This window comes from Engraulis encrasicolus, chromosome 22, assembly GCF_034702125.1.
Source record: "Engraulis encrasicolus isolate BLACKSEA-1 chromosome 22, IST_EnEncr_1.0, whole genome shotgun sequence".
Taxonomy (NCBI): Eukaryota; Metazoa; Chordata; class Actinopteri; order Clupeiformes; family Engraulidae; genus Engraulis; species Engraulis encrasicolus.
In genome coordinates this window covers 22976002-22994636 of record NC_085878.1, presented here as the reverse complement: position 1 = coordinate 22994636, position 18635 = coordinate 22976002, and the positions used below count along the sequence as shown (strand labels likewise).

At 43.3% G+C, this 18635-nt stretch overlaps 1 protein-coding gene across 2 annotated transcripts in view; it reads right to left on the bottom strand.

The window, feature by feature from the left end:
• The window catches only part of adamtsl3 (ADAMTS-like 3), a 182801-nt gene that overhangs the window by 71059 nt on the left and 93107 nt on the right, over positions 1-18635 (bottom strand). For both annotated transcript variants that reach the window (XM_063188098.1, XM_063188100.1), the window contains exons 7-8: positions 18441-18567; positions 3974-4048 (exon numbers count right to left, since the gene is read on the bottom strand). In XM_063188098.1, the coding sequence (XP_063044168.1) occupies positions 3974-4048; positions 18441-18567 (202 nt within the window). The remainder of the gene's footprint in view (positions 1-3973; positions 4049-18440; positions 18568-18635) is intronic.

Sequence of the window (18635 nt, the reverse complement as noted above, 5' to 3'; positions counted from 1 at the left end):
TTTCCCATACATTGAGGAAACTATGGCGGCCCGCCATAGTTTAAATTTGGCCGCCATAGTTTACGAAAATGTTAAAAAAAAAAAAAAAAAAAAATTTTTTACTTTTTTTTTTTTTTTTTTTTTTTTTAACGATATCCGTTTTTGTTAAAAACGATTTGAATTACGATTTTGAATTTCCTTCGCATTTTCCTCCTGGAGTAAATACATCATATAGACTCTGTATTGGTTAGATAAGTAGTCCCACGGTAACACAGAATGAGGGGAAAGCATTAGGAAGTGACCGTAAGGGTATTACAGTTGATTCATGTGTGCACACGTGTAACATCGGGTGAGTAACAGAACATGTGCGCAACGATGCGTTATGACACGCCGATATGCGAGGATCTTCGTCCAAATCGCTAGTCGCATGCATCATCGCTAACTGCGTTTACATCGCGTGCCGCGTGTAAGGGAAATGTTAGTTGTTGACATGTATGGAATTCACTTCAATTTGTGCTGTTTCTTGCTTCAGTTGTGGACAAAACGATTGGCCAAACTCACAATAGAAAGCCTTTGCTACTGTGCTGTGCTACTGTCCCAGAGCTGGAAAAAAAAACCTTCATAGAAGAAGTCACACTTAACAGGGGTGTTAACCAATCCAATGAGTTCTCTCATTGCTCTCTCTCTCATTGCTCTCTCTCTCTCTGTCTCTGTCTCTGTCTCTCTCTCTCTCTCTCTCTCTCTCTCTCTCATAGTAGCCTACTATTTACCCATAACAAATGGTGAATTTCTGAGCCCTTTTTAATTTGTAGCCTATACCACTGAAGGCATGATAATGCTTCATCATATTTTAGAAATAGGGCCTATGTGCCTTTTATATACCAAATGTTTATCATTTTGAAATTGTTTCAGTTGTTTATGACTTGTGAATGACTGAAATTATCTCTGCATACTATCAGTGCTGCATTGCTTTGTAAAGATAGGCTATTCAACACACTTTAAAAACACACTGAAAAGATACGGCCATAGCCTACTGAAAACATTTTGTTCATAATAATGGTGATTAATAAATGGTGGTCTTAAATTTTCATACTGACATCCTTGAATTTGACTTGGTAGATCACGGCAGACCATCAACTTCAAAAGTAGATCTTGGTTAAAAAAAGGTTGGGAACCCCTGCTATAGAGAGAACCACAAGTGCTTGAAAGACAGGGATCAAAAGCCTAGTCAAGTTGTTGTAGTTTACTTGGGTTTGGGAGCAATATAAAAAACCTTCAGAGAAGGGACAGTTGGGATGAGTTTACTAACACTCCCTAGGCTTTGTTTTACAGTTGTAATGAGTTTGGTGACAGACCTTCATTGACACAGCAGAGGAGACATCGGGCTGCATATAGAAATTAATGTGTAATGAATGTGAATATAGACATAAATGTGCAATATGTTGTTCAGCCCTTTTAATGGGAGGAATTTGGAAAAAAACTGGCCCTGTGACCAGCACCCCTCATGTAGAATGTGTACACCTACAGATATGTGTGGGGGAAAAGGCATAGCCTACCCTCTAAGACCCTTTTTGTCTATGCGTTAACAATTTCACAGTGCTCTTAAATTCTTATCTCTGCTCCTATTTTGTTTTATTATTGTTTCCCAGACCCCTGCATGAGGGACGAATGAAACTGTGTTGTAAACAGAAATTATTCACTGTGCTGCATTTTTTGACAATGACAATGTACTACTATTATACAAGTCATGGGTAAAATCTTATGCAGCCTTATTTCTCAAAATATAAATGGCTGAAATATAGGCCCAGGCCTACAGTTTCTCCATGCGCCAATGTCATACTGTAGTCATTGTTTTGCCGTTTTGCATTTACGCTGCAAGAATACACCCCCCCCCCCCAAAAAAAAAAGGCCCGTGTGAGAAGACCGTCCCCCCCCCCAACCCCCCCCCCGGACAAAATAAACCCCGGCTGCCCCCATAGTTTCCAAAATTTCTGTGGGAAACACTGACCTCCTATCGAGACCAGGGTTGGCTTGTTGGATTCCACAGACTCTAGGGATCACGTGGGACGGCGCCAATGCCGGCTCAAACGCGGAAGGGCGCGAAGGCAGCCGTTTTCCGTGAAAAAAAACTTCATAGTCCGGAACTTTCAAAGCAAAAATGTTTTGTTTGAGTGGAATTGTGTCGTGTGTGGTTGGAGTATTACAAAAAAGGGACCCATATTCTTATTCTTTGGAATCTTATGGACATTTTGACACCACCCAAGCAAGGATTATCCATGTTTTCGATGTTTACTGATGGCAGGAAGGTATGGATGCACTGAAAACGGAGGGGCTGGGATTATGAATTTTGAAACATGACATTGTGACATAAATTGATGATTAAGCACATATATGTTGTTTAAATCTGCCTAATACAGTGATAAACGAACTCTAAAGGGTCTAAGCTTTCCAATGATATGCATTGTTTGACATGTTTATTACACCTTATGGTTTATGAAAGATGAATTATGAATATGATATTGGTGGGAGGTGTGGTCTAAACCCGGTACCGGGGGGTGTGAAGCTTAAGAGGTTAATAATTTCACAGAAATACATAATGACTGACTCGTGATTCACTAAGGGTTAACTAATGCTTAATTTTGTTTAGCGAGTAGTTACATCAGCACACACTAACCATTTACTAACGGTATTAGTTAATGGTTAAGAAATGAGAAATAACACATACATAACGACTTACTCGTGATTCACTAAGGGTTAATTAATGTTAAAAATAAGGCTTAACTAAGGTTTAACTTTGCTTAGCGAACCGTTACATCAGCACACACTAACCATTTACTAATGGTAGTAGATAATAGTTAAGAAATGAGGAATAACACATACATAACGACTAACTTGTTATTTACTAAGGGTTAACTATTGTTAAAATAAGGCTTATTTAAGGCTTAACTTTGCTTAGCGAACGTTATATCAGCACACACTAACCATTTACTAACGGTAGTAGATAATAGTTAGGAAATGAGAAATAATGCTTACATAATGATTAACTTGTGAGTCACTAAGGGTTAACTAATGGTAAAATAAGGCTTAACTAACCCTTAAGTAATGCCTAAAAAGGGGTACTTATTATAAAGTGTTACCGAATGTGCTGTTGATGGTGAGAAACAGTGCGAGAGAAAGAGAAGGAGAGAAAGAGAAGGAGAGAGAAAGAGAGAAAAAACAGAGAGGGAGAGGGGGCAGAAAAGAGAGAGAGGAAAAGGGTAAAAGAGGGAAGAGAGACTGTGCTGCCATTGAGCACTATTTATGACTGGGCTTTAACCTCATTTAATGATGGCTTTGTTTGTCTTGCAAGCGATCCGTTTCCTGAAAAAGAGATCTGTACCTTAGAATTTACGGCCATCTAAACACAGAGGAAAAGCCTCATAGGAGGCAAATGTTAAACGACATTGTCAGGACCACTTAAAAACTCCTCACTAAAAATACATCTTACCCAGATATGGTGGGGGTGGGGGCTCATGTGAGGATCGATGGAGCATGTTACATGGAGGATGTTGAGATTGAAAGAGGAAGAGGGAAACGGAAGAAAAGGAGGGGGGGGGGCACATAAGGATCTATCTCTCACACGTATTTCACATGATTTAATAACAGAAAGTAGTCTCCAAGTGAGCTCTGCTGGAGAGCGGAGAGTGGAGTGGTGATGTGCTTTCAGCATGGTGAACTTTTCACCCTAAGCCGGGGAGGGGAGGAAAGAAGAGAGAGGAGAGAGAAAAGGAGATCCTGCGTCCTCGGGCCCCAGACGCAGGCTTTTTCATGGTGTCCGGTCAGGATGGCGGGTGTGTGAGTGTATGCGCGTATGTGTGTGAGCACGTGTTTGTGTCTGTACGTAGAACGTATGGCTGTGTATGTGGTTTGTGTGCATGTGTTTGTGTTGATATGTGTGTGTGTGTGGTGTGTGTGTGGATGTAGATGTGTGCATGTGCCAGGAGGTTCTACTCACTGATGACATCAGGTCCCTTGGCTGTAATCCTCAGGTTGCGGCTTCCAAGAGGAATTTCAATCATGCTCTTGATGGCTGCAAATTGAAGCGCAAACAGAGACCAGAGTCCTGAGGTGAATGAAGTTACACACACACACACAAACGCATACGAACGAGGCAAGCGTAGGCACACGCAGGCACACGCAGGCACACACACACACACACACACACACACACACACACACACACACACACACACACACACACACACACACACACACACACACACACACACACACACACACACACACACACACCCTGCTCATTAACCTGTCGCTGTTAATTATAACCCATATCATTAACTGTATACTGCTTGTGTATGTGTGTGTGTGTGTGTGTGTGTGTGTGTGTGTGTGTGTGTGTGTGTGTGTGTGTGTGTGTGTGTGTGTGTGTGTGTGTGTGTGTGTGTGTGTGTGTGTGTGTGTGTGCGCGTGTGTATCAGTGTGTGGGTGCATGTACTGTAAGGTGATAGTTTGTTTTCCACTTCAAACTTTAAAAGCATTTCTCTCTAAATACAGAGTACACAATGCATCAAGTGAATGGCTACTAGCGGCAGCAGCTAAAAGTAATAATCCTGAAGCCTTTGGAGAGCATAGTACTGTATCTATTTGGAGGATGAATGGGGCAGCGAACAGTGGAGAGAAGGAGGCAGGAGGTATGGTAGATAAAGAAAACTGTCTGTTTCCACTCTGAAGGGCAATTTAGGGCCAGGCTACCAACTGGGCACCTGTGTGTGTGTGTGTGTGTGTGTGTGTGTGTGTGTGTGTGTGTGTGTGTGTGTGTGTGTGTGTGTGTGTGTGTGTGTGTGTGTGTGCGCGCGCGCGCGTGTGTGCGTGAGTGCGTGAGTGCGTGCCTGTGTGATATCACATTTCTGGAATGGCCAGCAGTAGTGTATTACTGAGTTTGGCTGCAGCGGTAGAGTGCAGGAACTGAGGCAGTGTGTGAGCGGAGAAGTGGAGGCGAGCTACAGGCAGGCGATAAAACTTGATATAGAGAAGAACTTAAAACTAAGCAGCATGTAAGCCTTCTGTTCTACTCAGGATACTCACACCTAACAATGCAGCATCACGTACGCACGCACACACACACACACACACACACACACACACACACACACACACACACACACACACACACACACACACACACACACACACACACACACACACACACACACACACACACACACACACACACACGGCCATTGTCATTGTCAGATTCATGGATCACTGAGGGTCAAGAAATGGTCAGTGCCACACGCACGCACGCACGCACGCACGCACGCACGCACGCACGCACCCACCCTCAACAACATATCTTTGTGGGGCCCCTCCAATTAACTTCCATTCAAATTAACGCCAACAAAAGCTAACGAGTGCTAAATTGTGCCCATACCACAACAATCCCTCACTATAGCCTGTCAGTGAGGAAATGTTTTTACACTTTTACTTTTACCAGCAACAACAAAACTACCAATAAAAACACTGTGTCTGTGTGTCTTTGAGGCCCATAAATCTAGCACAGACACAGACACAGACACAGACACAGACACAGACACAGACACAGACACGCACAGACACAGACACAGACACAGACACAGACACAGACACAGACACAGACACACACACACACACATGCACACACACACACACACAGCTTTAAAACGGAATTGTTTCTGAAGTACTTGTCTCACGCTTCACAGACTTGGGAGCCAAATGAAAGTAGTAGTGGTCTGAAATCTCCAGTCTAAAGTCTATGATTTATGCAGCTGAACTCTAGTGACGCTGGTGTCTGTTGCCTGCACTGTAAGGCTCAGCATGGAGACGCTGACTAATTATCATCCCGCTCTCAAGTCACCCCCCCCCCCCTTCGTTCCCAACTTTTCTTTTTTTTCTTTTTCATTTTCTCTGTCTTTCCGACTCAGTCTCTTCCTCCCTCCCTGAAGGATATGCTAGTCAGGTACTAGAAGAAGCGTTCCAGGAATGCTTGAGTTTGAGCTTGAGGTGTGTGTGTGTGTGTGTGTGTGTGTGTGTGTGTGTGTGTGTGTGTGTGTGTGTGTGTGTGTGTGTGTGTGTGTGTGTGTGTGTGTGTGTGTCTGTGTGTGTGTGTGTGTGTGTGTCCAGCTTGGCTTCCCCACACCCAAATACCGCATCTTTAGCTGCCCAGCCAGGGGCCACTGACTCAACACTCCCCTGCCACACACATACACATGCGCGCACACACACACACACACACACACACACACACACACACACACACACACACACACACACACACACACACACACACACACACACACACACACACACACCACCCCAAAGGAAGGCCACATCTGAGAGTCTGGATAATCCTGGCTCGCTCTCCACTTCCTCTAACCTCAGCTGGCTGGTGTGCCCGGTTGCCAGAAAGGGATAAGACTGAAGATTCCTCCGACTCGTCCTCCACACCCAAACGCATCCGCTAGCCTGATGGAGATCATAATTCTTCCTTTTCGGGAATACACGGTGACAAGCCAGTTGGGTTTGTTTAATGAAGCATTTTGGAAGCTACAAGAAAAGTTGGATGATGTCCACCCCAGGAAAAACGCACAGTCATATAGACACACACACACACAAATAGATTTCCTTCTGGAGTTGGAGCTGAAATAACATGTGGTCCAGGGTGGACGAAGGATTAGGCATGCCTAACATTTTGTTCTGCTTTTTTTTTTTTAAAAGATGGAGAGAGTTGGCGAGGGGGCGGCAGACACAGAAACTCGGGGGTGATTTATGAGGCTAAAATAATTTGAAGAGAAGAAGGATGCATGTAATGTGGGGAGCTGCATCATATCAGCCCCCTATCTAGCCCCTCAGCGTGCTGTGCTGTATGCGTGAGGACCCTGTCCTGGTTTATCTCTCCCCATTCTATCCAATGTTGCTGCATCTGAGAGCTAAGATAGCAAAAAGGATTTTTATGGGGTATCCCCACAAAATAAGGTCACCGCTGGGATATCATCACATCCAGATGGATAAAATATCATTTTAGATTATGCATTATCGCATCTTCTAGCGCCATGTTAACAAAATCTGAATTACACTGTAATAAAACTCGCTGGAATTTGTTCTGCTGACTTAAGGATGGTAATTAAGTCTATTCTGGGAGTCAGACTTGATACAAAAAAGATTTAAGCAACACACATTTACATGTGTAATGTAAAATGTACCATTCTCTAACAGTTTCTGGTGCCGACTCATAGGCTATCAAACATACACGTAAAATAAATCTTTTAGAATCACATTGTGGCCTTTGCATATGTTCATGAAAACAGAACTCTCATGTTTCATGATTTAACTTTATAATGCCCAGTAGAATGAGGTAGACGAGGTACACAGACCACAAGCAGAATGCCGTTAGTCATAATAATGACAATGCTGGCATGGTCCAATTGAATATAAAAGATCTATTTCCATTGCCATTTTGAATGCATTATGTGTCGGTTTAGTTGAAAAAAAAAAACTTTGCTTTGTTTCAAGCTGTCTTTGTATTGTAGGCCAGTAGAGTGGCATGTGGTCAAACGACAGGGTTTTCCGGTCCTTCTCATGCATATCTGTGACACGAAAATGAGGCGTCTTAGATTGGCTCCCTCCCCCCACTCCGTGTGTACCCGAGAGTAGCAACCAACTGATAGCTAGGCTTATCAAGGCTTTGTACTACCCAAGTGGGCAATGCCTAGTCCATGTGATGTCGAAGGGACAGGCTTTCCCTGATGTGCTCCTTGTTCTGCATAGTTTCTGTGAATGGGAAACACAGCCAGTGGAGATGACACACCACTTGCAAACACAGCATGTGTATGTAACTATGGGTGACGTTCCGTATTTAAAAAGTATATAAAACTGCTCTTTAGTGGAAGTAGATATTTGAATAAATGTTCTACAGTTTGTTGCTGAGGGAGCCAAAGTATGATCTTCCACCATCCAGACTGCCTGACTGACTGACTGACTAATTGAAGCTTACAGTATATACTACACGTGCCTGTTAGCTGTTTAACAGTAAGAAACCATGCAAATAACTCTGAAGTGCAGTGAAGTCAATATTGAGAGCCATCTGAAACAGAAGGAGTGGCCCTCTCTCGAAAATGCCCCATGGAACACTGCAGCCAGTCACAGATCAGTTGACATTTACAATGTGGAGGCGCTGCCATTATTTTCAAACTGGTTCAGTTCATGGAAAAGAAGAGGCTATGTCCAAATGCAGGCCATTTCCAAGTACATTCCTCTCCTATGCCAGGTTGGATTTTGTGGAGCTGGCCGGCTTGAGTTACAGCAAGAATTTAAACAAAGATGGCATTAGGAGAAGGGAAAGAAAGGGAAAAAAGGGAAAAGTCAGAAAGGATGTTACAGAGTTAAGTTTCTATTTTTCGATGAGTTTGTATCTGCAAGCAAGGATGAATCTGTCTTTTCTACTCCACTTGAAATAAATTGCACACTGTTGAAGATGGTGTGAGCAGCTAAACACTTTTTTAAATCCTGCTGATAGCTGCACAAATGTCTGACTTGGATCGCAGACTTTGAGAAAATTAACATTCACCAAAAAAAGAAAAGCTGGTGAGAGCAAGAGAGCAAAAACAGTCTTCATTATTTATGATTTCAAACTATCCTTTTACGAAAATGAAAAATGCAACCTGATAGCATATCCAACTATGACGTGCAATTTATATTAATGCATGCCCTTCCAATTCTACCTGGGATGTATAAAAACAAGGTCGACAGGCGGACAACAGATGCGTCCCTCTATGCCAGTTCCAACTATGTCATCCCCCCCCCCAAACGCCCCCCTGGCCTCCTCCTAACCTGTCAACGCCCCCCTGAGGATGTACTTTTTGTTTATTGGTCATATTGCCCATGGGAACTGCAAATAATGTGGCAGGCAGCAAAATGACGAGACATGGCTTTATTTTTTGCAGTTTAGGCTATAATAAGCTTACCATTCTTGGATTTGGAAATGAACCATATGATTTCAAATGTCACATAGATCAAATGAACCATATGATTTCAAATGTCACATAGATCAAGTAGGCTACATTACAAATTACTAGACATTTATTAGTATCAACCTTTAGTATCACGCCATTTCAGCATCATGTTCATGTGGGAAAGAATGTAGGCCTAAACATCGACAAATAATAAATAAATAAAACCGTTTGGGTGAATCAATCATGCGCTTATGGGTTCACCCTTTAGGTGAATTTTGCGCTTATTTTTCAATACCAGCTTCACCGTCAAGGCACAAAGCAGTGAGCTTCCGTGCCAGAGTTAACCCAATTCACACGACTGCAAAGCAATTACGAAAGACGCGTTCTCTCCCGTGCTCTCTCTGAGCGCAATAGAAATCACCTGTGGGGTACGAGCCCACCAACGAAAGAACCTCCCTTTGTAGCCTACGAGTAACACACCGTATGTCAAATGGCCCAGCTGTCTAGCGCCATGTTTCAGAGCGCAGCGCACACTGACTCGGCTACTCACTGAAAAGGCAGAAGGGAATATTAAAAGGGAGGCTCGTTGGCTACACACAGACGTATGAACCCGATTTTGTGGACTGGACAAAAGCGGAGGAAATGTGAATGTTATGAAAGAAAAAAAGTCCACGTTTAGAGGCGCTGCGGGCTGTCAACTAATTACAGTTCCATGTCGTGGAGCGTTATGCAACGCAAACGCCCTCGATCCAAGCAGAAAGGAAAATGTGAATGTTATGAAAGGAGAAAAGCTAACCAAATGTTACAGGTTCACGTTTAGAGGAAGGGCTGTATGCGCTGCTGGTCGCCTGTCAACTAATTACGGTTCCATGTCGTGGAGCGTTATGCAATGCAAACGCCCCTCTATCCGAGCACAAACAGCTGTGTCAAAAACTGCCTGCCGACTTCTAAATCGTTCATTTCCGCGAGTCTCTGACGAACCAAAATAAAGTTGCCTCCCATTGTCCAAACGCAAAACAATGCCGACAATTGAATGCCCCCCTCAGTTATCTCAAAATGCAATCAGTCTTGCCGGTTTGGTTACATATCATATGGCCTACGTTTTGGCTTGCACGCATTCGCTCTGGTCCAAAATGCCAACTCTGCCGCCTTGTGGCCACAGGAAGGAACGGCCTACGTTTTGGCTTGCACGCATTCGCTCTGGTCCAAAATGCCAACTCTGCCGCCTTGTGGCCACAGGAAGGAACAATTGAAGGAATGCGTTTCAGACAATTGAAGGAATGCGTTTCAGACGGACGGACGGATGGACAGACAGACCCTCTTATAGAGATGCTGGGACGCATCTAAAAAAATGTCATCCTGTTCAGTAATGTCTTTGACAACCTTATCGCTTAATCCTAAAAGATAAGAAAAAAATAAGATCTTCAATAAAGAGGCCATTAGTCATGCCATGCCTTCAGCTCATACAGACCTGTATTTGCTAAAGTCAGGAAATCCAGCATCAACCTGAGCTCCATATGTCACACGCTGTACAGCTCCTGACCTGCAAAATCACCTCACCTCTTTAGAACGAGAGAGCGAGAGAGAGGTAGAGACTAATGGAAAAGACTGTTGTTGAACATTCGAGAAACTGGAAATGATCCATTTTCAGATTTGTCACCGAGAAAAGATACCTTTGAGGCTTCAAATTTGCCTGAATGAGCTCTTTTCCCAGTAGTTTGCACATAATGTTTAATGTGAAGGCGAGTTATTAGCCTAGAAATCTAGACGCCCCTAGCGACCGCAAATTGAATTTGCTCCCGGGGGCAGTCTAGCGGACCCCGGTCGTTTTGCGAGGCTGAAAGTTATCCGCTGACAGGGCCAATCAAATCGTGAGGGGGGGCGGGCTAACTAGTAAACAGGAAACTTTCTTCTAAGAAGAAACATGGTGGCCTCCGTGCTACGTACAGCACGAAAGTGTTAAATTAATTTAAAAAGCCTGGATGATAATATATTTCGTGGCTGACATGGATTGATGTAATAATACACCATGAACTTATCGGACACAAATAGATCACAACACATTACCATTTGATCATTCGATGTTTTAAACTAGCTCGGTAAGCTAATTTGAGCATTTTACAGAACCAGATAGTCACACGCTATTATCAGACCACTACTGAAGGTGTAGAATGAAATTGCTGCCCCAATTTCTAATAAGACACATGCCATTAAAAACGAGACATTTGGGAGCTTTGAAAGTCTTTGAGTAGCTTACTAAATAGATGGGAATGACACCTCTACCAAGCTAGTGGCAAGCTAACCTGTCGTCAATAACACAGAGCTAGGTATCCAGCCTTGTATTATATGCCTGCCCCAAATTCTAATAAGATCCATGTCATTAAAAACGAGACATTTGGGAGCTTTGAAAGTCTTTGAGTAGCTTACTAAATAGATGGGAATGACACCTAGTCTACCGAGCTAGCGGCTAGCCAACCTGTCGTCAATTACACAGAGCTAGGTATCCAGCCGTGTATTAGTTATGGGTATACCGCTAGCTAGCTAACACCGAACATGCCATGTTGATAACAATCATAAAAATAACCATTTAACAAGCCCCAAATTGCTCAGCATTTCGCTGGTTGATCAAGGAGGTCCGTGTGGTCGAAAACGAGGCATTTTTGAACTGTGTAAGTGAAAACATGATTTATTAGGAAACTTGTTTGTGGCTGTGGTGATCACACGCATTCACTGCTACGACGGCTCGGAGTTGCCGCTTCACCTACAAAGGGGCGTGTCGCGTGTACGTTGTGAGAGACAGCTGTGACATTACACAGAAGTGTGTGGGGATTGGTTGTTCCACAATCCTATTGCGTGACGTTGAGTGCCAAGACAACCGTTTATCCCGCCCACACTCTCTCCCAGCTCCCCTAGACCCCTGTACAGCTTTTTGCTGTACGGGTCTGGCTCGCTAGGCTAGCGAGTTATAGGAGGACTGAGCATTTCCAATGTATGAGGAGCCTACAGCACATTCCCCTTTGGATTTGTATCAGCTGAGTTTTTCAACAATTAAATTGCAACACGGCCAGTGGTTATAGTGAACTATAGACCCAAAAGCGGTTCAGCTTTGGCAAATATTACAGCTTCAACTCATCTGGGGCAGCTACCCAGAAGAGTAAGAGTAAGAGTAAGAGTAAGAGTAAGAGTAAGAGTAAGAGTAAGAGTCATTTATTTGTCACATACAACCGTAACCTTGTAGGCTAGCTTGCAGTGAAATGACAGTTCTGGTTAACTCCATAGTGCAGAAAGACTAACAAACAAACAAATAGAGTAGGGTAATAGAAAAATAGAGAAGGAACCCGCTCCAAAAAAAAAACCCACACCATACTTCATCCTCCACCAAATTTCGCACTCGGCACATTGCAGTCCAAAATGTACCGTTGTCCTTAGCCTGAAAAAACAACCTAAATGTGAGATTGGATGTGTAATTTAGTCTGGCCCCGATGAACGATACATCCGAAGATTGTTGATGAGAACAACCTGTTGTCTTTCAAACCGTGCCTGTGCCTATAGGCCGGCGCTCTGACCAATCAGCGCTAGCCAGGCCGTGCCCTCTTAGTGACGTAACACCTTCAGCGTCGCTCCTAGTCAGGCCAAGAGCAACACAATATCGATTCTGAGTTCCCCAAAAAATGGGAACTCCTCCCACTTTGTCGGAAAGCATGCAACCATTAAAAAACCAAGGGAGGCAGGTCAACCATGCCATTTGAGAAATGTTAATTGTTATGCTCTTGGTCAGACCAAGTCTCGAAGAGATTTGAAAGTTGATGATAATCAGGCTAAATCAACGCTATCTTTCTCATTGATGTGCATTCCCAACGTTGCAAGCTTTGTCGTCACTCCCTCAAAACCCAACCCGCTTTGATTCAAATCAAATCTCTGCGTTGTGATTGTTTTGCCAGATTCTTAGCAAGCCTGGAAGACCACTCAAATGATGCAAGGCTAGACCACTCGCAGCCAAACAATTTTTGTGTCCAGCGGGTGGAGCTGGTTTACTAGGCTACCGTTGTCCTGGCAATATCCAAACCCAGACACGTCCATCAGATTGCCAGGTGAAAAGGCGTGATTTAGCACTCCAGAGACCGTGTCTCCACTGCTCCATTGCTCCACTGCTCCATACGTGGCATCCATGGCCTGCTTTACACCACTGCACCCAACACTTTGCATTGCACTTGAAGATGCATGGCTTGGATGCAACTGCTCAGCAATGGGAACTCATTCAATGAGGCTCTATGCATATTGCACTCGGGCTAATCTGAAGGTCACATGAAGAGCTCTGTGGAAATCGACTGTGTAGAAAGTTGACCACCTCTTTGCAATATGAGCCTAAGCATCAACTGACCCCTCTCCGTCAATTTATGTGGCTTACCACGTCATGGCTGAGTAACAGTTGTTCCCAAACTCTTCCATTTTCTTATAATGAAGCTGAAAGATGAATGTGGAATATTAAGAAGAGAGGAAATATCATAACTGGATTTGTTGCACATGTGGCATCCTATGACAGTTCCACGCTGGAATTCACTGAGCTCCTGAGAGCGGCCCATTCTTTCACAAATGTTTGTTAAAAAAACAGCTAACATTCCTAGACGCTTTATTTCATACACACCTTTGACCAGGCCAAGTGATTAGGACACCTGATTCTGATCATTTGGATGAGTGACTGAATACTTCTGGTAATAAAGTGTATGAGGAAATTTGCAATGAGTTCAGCTCAGGTCTTTCTTTTCCATGCACATGGCTGTAGACCCTTGAGGGCTAAGTGAAGTGATTAATGGACACTACAGCACAAATGCAAAATACACCATATAGGACACAAAAGTCAACTATAAACTTCGATACAATGCTGCACTTCTTCTTCCCTACCTATCGCTGGGTTTAGGCATTTCTGTTTGTCTCTCTTTTTCCCCCTTACTTCTTCCATTCGGCATGCAGGGCCGGGCTGCTCCACTCTTGACAGGAATGGGCCGTAACTGCCAGCAGCTCATTAGGAAGTTTACGGCATAATAATAACCAGAAGAGGGGCAAAAAAACAAGCAGGAATCCAGACCATCATCCAGAGGAGGTTTAAGATGCCCGGACAGTTTATAAGAACCTGGACAGTGCGTAAGACGCCTGGATGGAGTGGCCTATCTGATTACTGCAGTTACATGCGGGCCTTGGCTCTCCGTGCCAAGCGCCTGCTTCAAGGACTTAAAGCAGGGGTCCCCAAACTAAGGCCCGGGGGCCGGATGCGGCCCGCCACGCCCCTTTGACCGGCCCTCCACCTCTCTGCACCTCACCATTTGAACTGGCCCAAAGAGGCAATCCTCACAGAAAAAAAATATTTTATTTTATTTTATCAACAGGCCTTCCTACAGTTTAATTTTCACTAACCTAGTGTGAATCACCAGAAGTTTCTTGTCTTGATAGTTTCTCATCTCACTGTAATATAAACCATTTCTATTGTATCACTCATAAACTGTCAATCACCATATTTTTCCTAATCTTTCCTTGCTATTTTTACATGGTTATTAGAAATTAAAATGAATACCTGTGGCATTTCAAATAGAAAAACATGTGAAGTATTCACTTCTTTTACAAATCACTTGTAATGATTAATTATTTTGTGCTAGAAATTATGGCTATAACAGTCAGTGGCCTAGTATACAGCCCATATGATTGATCCCAGCCCCTGATCATAGTCAGGAATGATAATGTGGTCCCCAGATAAAAAAAAGTTTGGGTACCCCTCATTAAAGCAAGCCTGCATGTCATCGCAACCTGCAATGAATTATTAGGTAGGCAGCCTTTATTGGAGAAAGCATAATGTGCTTGGATTGAGTTACGCCGAGATTTGGTTAAACTGGCTCTTAAAGTGAATGGCATGATGCAGTAAAAATCCCTGCGACTGAAACACTTAAGCAAAAGTTGTAGTCTTTCTATCTCTCTGGTCTTTGAGTGTTTTGTCCAATCGAGAATTTGTATGACGTACTGTATATAACTGGCAGCACAAACCACCACAATGCAGAGGTGGTTCTCCTAAGGCTTTCCAAAAACAACATAAAGTTCTGTTTCCACTTTATAACATTTGAGCACATCATCATTTACAAGTTGGCATAGAGGCACCATGGAAAGACAGTGTGTTTCGAGGCACCATAAGTTTTAGCTATCGTATATACACATACTGTATGCCTGTAGAAAACCAGTGGGTCATGTAATTATGATAGATGTGGTCCTCTGGGAACAATGCAATTAAACAGCCCTCACCATCAGGTAAAAGGATATTGTAATGACAATTCCTAAAATACAGCAGTGAACCTTCATTTTCTATATAACTATCCTGGAGGGTGCATGACTCCATAATTTTTAAAAAGGATTAAATATTTTCCATTCTGTAATTCATGTGCATTCATGTTGGCAGTCAACATTGTTCCTTTTAAAATATTCTTCCTTGTGTAATATTTACAATTATCCAACTATTACAACATGTTTTGGCCCTGTCCCAACTTTTTTGAGATTTGTTGCATGGGTCAAATTTTAAATGATCACATAATTACCTCAAAACAATAATTCTGCTCGACTTTAACAACTGATATGTTGTCTGTACATAATGCTCTCTACCTTATTAACATACTAGATGTTTTGAAAATGCCAGCATTTTGATTTTATTCACAAAATACAAAGTGTCCCAACTTTTTGGGAATCTGCTTGTAAAAATCATTAAATGAAATTAGTTTCTCAGCAAGACATGTGTTACAATTTGGCACCAAGGTGTACACACCCAATGATTGCTCTGTTCCAAATTGACCTTCCATCATGAAACATTATTTTGTGTATATAAAAAAGAAAAAGCAAATCATTTCTGTGTTTAACCTTCTTAAAACCCAGACCAATAAACACAGGCTATCTGCAGAGACATGGCCGCTGCTTTTGAAAGGTTGGAAAATCATAGTTGGAGTTCTTGAGGTCCCTCCAGTACCGCATGGCACCGGTAACCGCTGAAAATGAAACCAAGGATGTTCACTTGTGGAATGGCTAATGTGTGCTCTGGCAAGCCAAGTGCAGGAGACATGTCCTTCATTAGACAGCTGTGGAGAAGAGAAGAGAAGCTTTTGCTGGGCCCTTAGAGATGGTCTGGTAAATGTTGAAGGCCTTCTGAAGCTGCTCTCCCTACCATAACAAAACACACACACACACACACAGGCACGCAGGCATGCACACACACACATGCACAACCACACACACAACCTTCACTCCCTCCTTCCTCTGACCTGGAGCAGCAGTGTCAGCCCTTCAAATTGGGTACAGTAACAAATAGTTACCAGATAAATACAAAGAGCCCCAAAGTCAATACCAAGAGCCTTTCTGTGGCTTTGCACAAAAATGAAAACCGTCACGTCCAAACCATCATGGGTCTGCGAAAAAATCTGGATGAATTTAGTTTCTTTTAAAACATTTTGCAAACTTCAAATGCTACTGCAAGAACTTTGCAATTACAGCGCTACTTTAGTGTCTAAGGCAACACTCATACACATGTAAATGAAATTAAATTGCAAAGAACAAAACAATGGCATCCACACATTACATTTACTATGAAAACCACATAGGAAAAGGGAAAAGGTTGAAGGGGAAAAAACAAAGCAATAACCACTCAAGTGTCCACAGGATGGCATGTGTAAGAGGCAGAGAGAGTATGTGAGAGAGCAGGGGGCAGATGGCAGGCAACATGGCACTTTGTTCACACAGAGCTGCTGCAGCCCACGAGCAAAACAACAGTGCGGCTTTCGTCCAAAGTACTGAACATGACTACAAAGCAGGGCTTTGAACCGTTATTTTTTTCCAAACGTTCCGTTCCGAACAGAAACGGAATTATAACGTTTCCGGTTATGGGTTCCACCAATAAATTGACGTTCCCGAACCGGTTAGAACAAAAAAATATTGTTCCCGGAACGGTTAATTTCGTTCCTGTCAGCTGATTACTCCCCATAGGCCTAACTGACGTTAATTAACCAAGAAAGACGGAAGTGCAAATGACTCGGCCTACATTCCAAACTGTTTATTCAAGAGGATGAAAATATCCTCCAGAATTTTGTCATTCAGGGACGACCTAAGCGGTGAAGCGGAGAAGCGGAGAATAAACCTCAATGATGAAAATGTGTGCTCCACACTGACTTGGGTCACGGGGAGTGCTATGATAGACATTGTGAGTTTGTGCATATTTGAAACGGCCATGGATGCGCAATAACGTCGAACATTCTCGGTGCGCTTTACACGCGCTTCTCTGCAATGTCTTACAATGATGCATTGGAAACTCTGCCCTATTGTATGTGGTTTTTCATATTTAAGATGTGAAGTGGAGACTTTATAATCCACAGCTCTCACTCCATTCAGTGTCTGATGTCACACAGGACGTGAACCTCAGCTGTCATGGTAACAGGAAAATAATTACTTTTTTTTAGTTTGAGGAACGGTATTAACCGGTATTAACCGGTTACCATTATTTTTAAATAAGTGTTCCCGTTCCAGAACATAAAAAATAATAACGTTTCCGGTTTCGTTTCTGTTCCCTGTAAAATACAAAAAGTTCCCGGTTTTCGTTTTCGTTCCTTGAACCGGTTCAAAGCCCTGCTACAAAGTGGACAGAGTCTTTACACCAAGCCCACCAAGAGGAGGGTGCCTAATCAAGTTAGTGTGTTAATACTGTGTAATAAAGGGTGGGGACATTTCAGATGATCTCAGATGATCCATGTCTTCGCAGCGGGCCTACTTAACAACCTGGTCTGGCCGAGTGGCCAAGGATACCAAAACGTGAAACAAGTGAGCTGGGAGTGGTGGAGGTGTCACTCTCCAGGGCATGGCCATATCTTCCTAATACCACAGCCGACTTCACAAATACTATTTTCAGGTGAGCAAAACAGTGCCGGTGCCCGTTCCCACACCAGTCACGTTCGAAACTAGAGTGCTTACCTGCGCATTCATTTTGGACTTCGAACTATTCCTTGTGTGCTCATTTGTTACCCGGATGAACCTGCTGACGTCCACGTTATCGTCATGGTTCACAAAGAAAAAAACAAACATTTTTTGTTTCACAACGCGAACCAACTTTCCGGTTCTCGGATGCTCAGACTTGTGACGTCAACACGCCAGCCAGATTGGCATTAGAATCGTGATACTGCAACTGAATTTGTTGGTGGTGCTTGGTCAAAGGTGTGGTGATAGCAAGGCTGCTCTGCAAGCGCAGTAGTATTTGGCCAGAGGCTATACTCCTATTTGTCTAGGGAATATTTGGCCAGGTTTTTCTATTTTCCATCCAGGAATAACAACTTTGAGTAGGGAGATGTGTATGCATCAGAGCAGTGCGAGGATTGTGTGTGATGCCTGCTAAGAAGTGGAAACTGAAGTAAGTGCATGAAGTGTGAGGATTGTGATGGTGATGTGTCGGCCAGAGGTGGTACCTACGTTCATCTGCTGAGACGTGGGCCAGTTTCTGTCCTCTGACCAGTCTGCAGGTGGATCCATCGCCTGCACAGACACCGCAGTTGTCCTCCTTGGCATTGCTTCCCAATTGTCGATCACATCCAACCTCCTGCACACAGCAACAGACAAAGACGATCACAGGGGATGCAGATAGGGATAGGGAATTGGGGGTGAGAA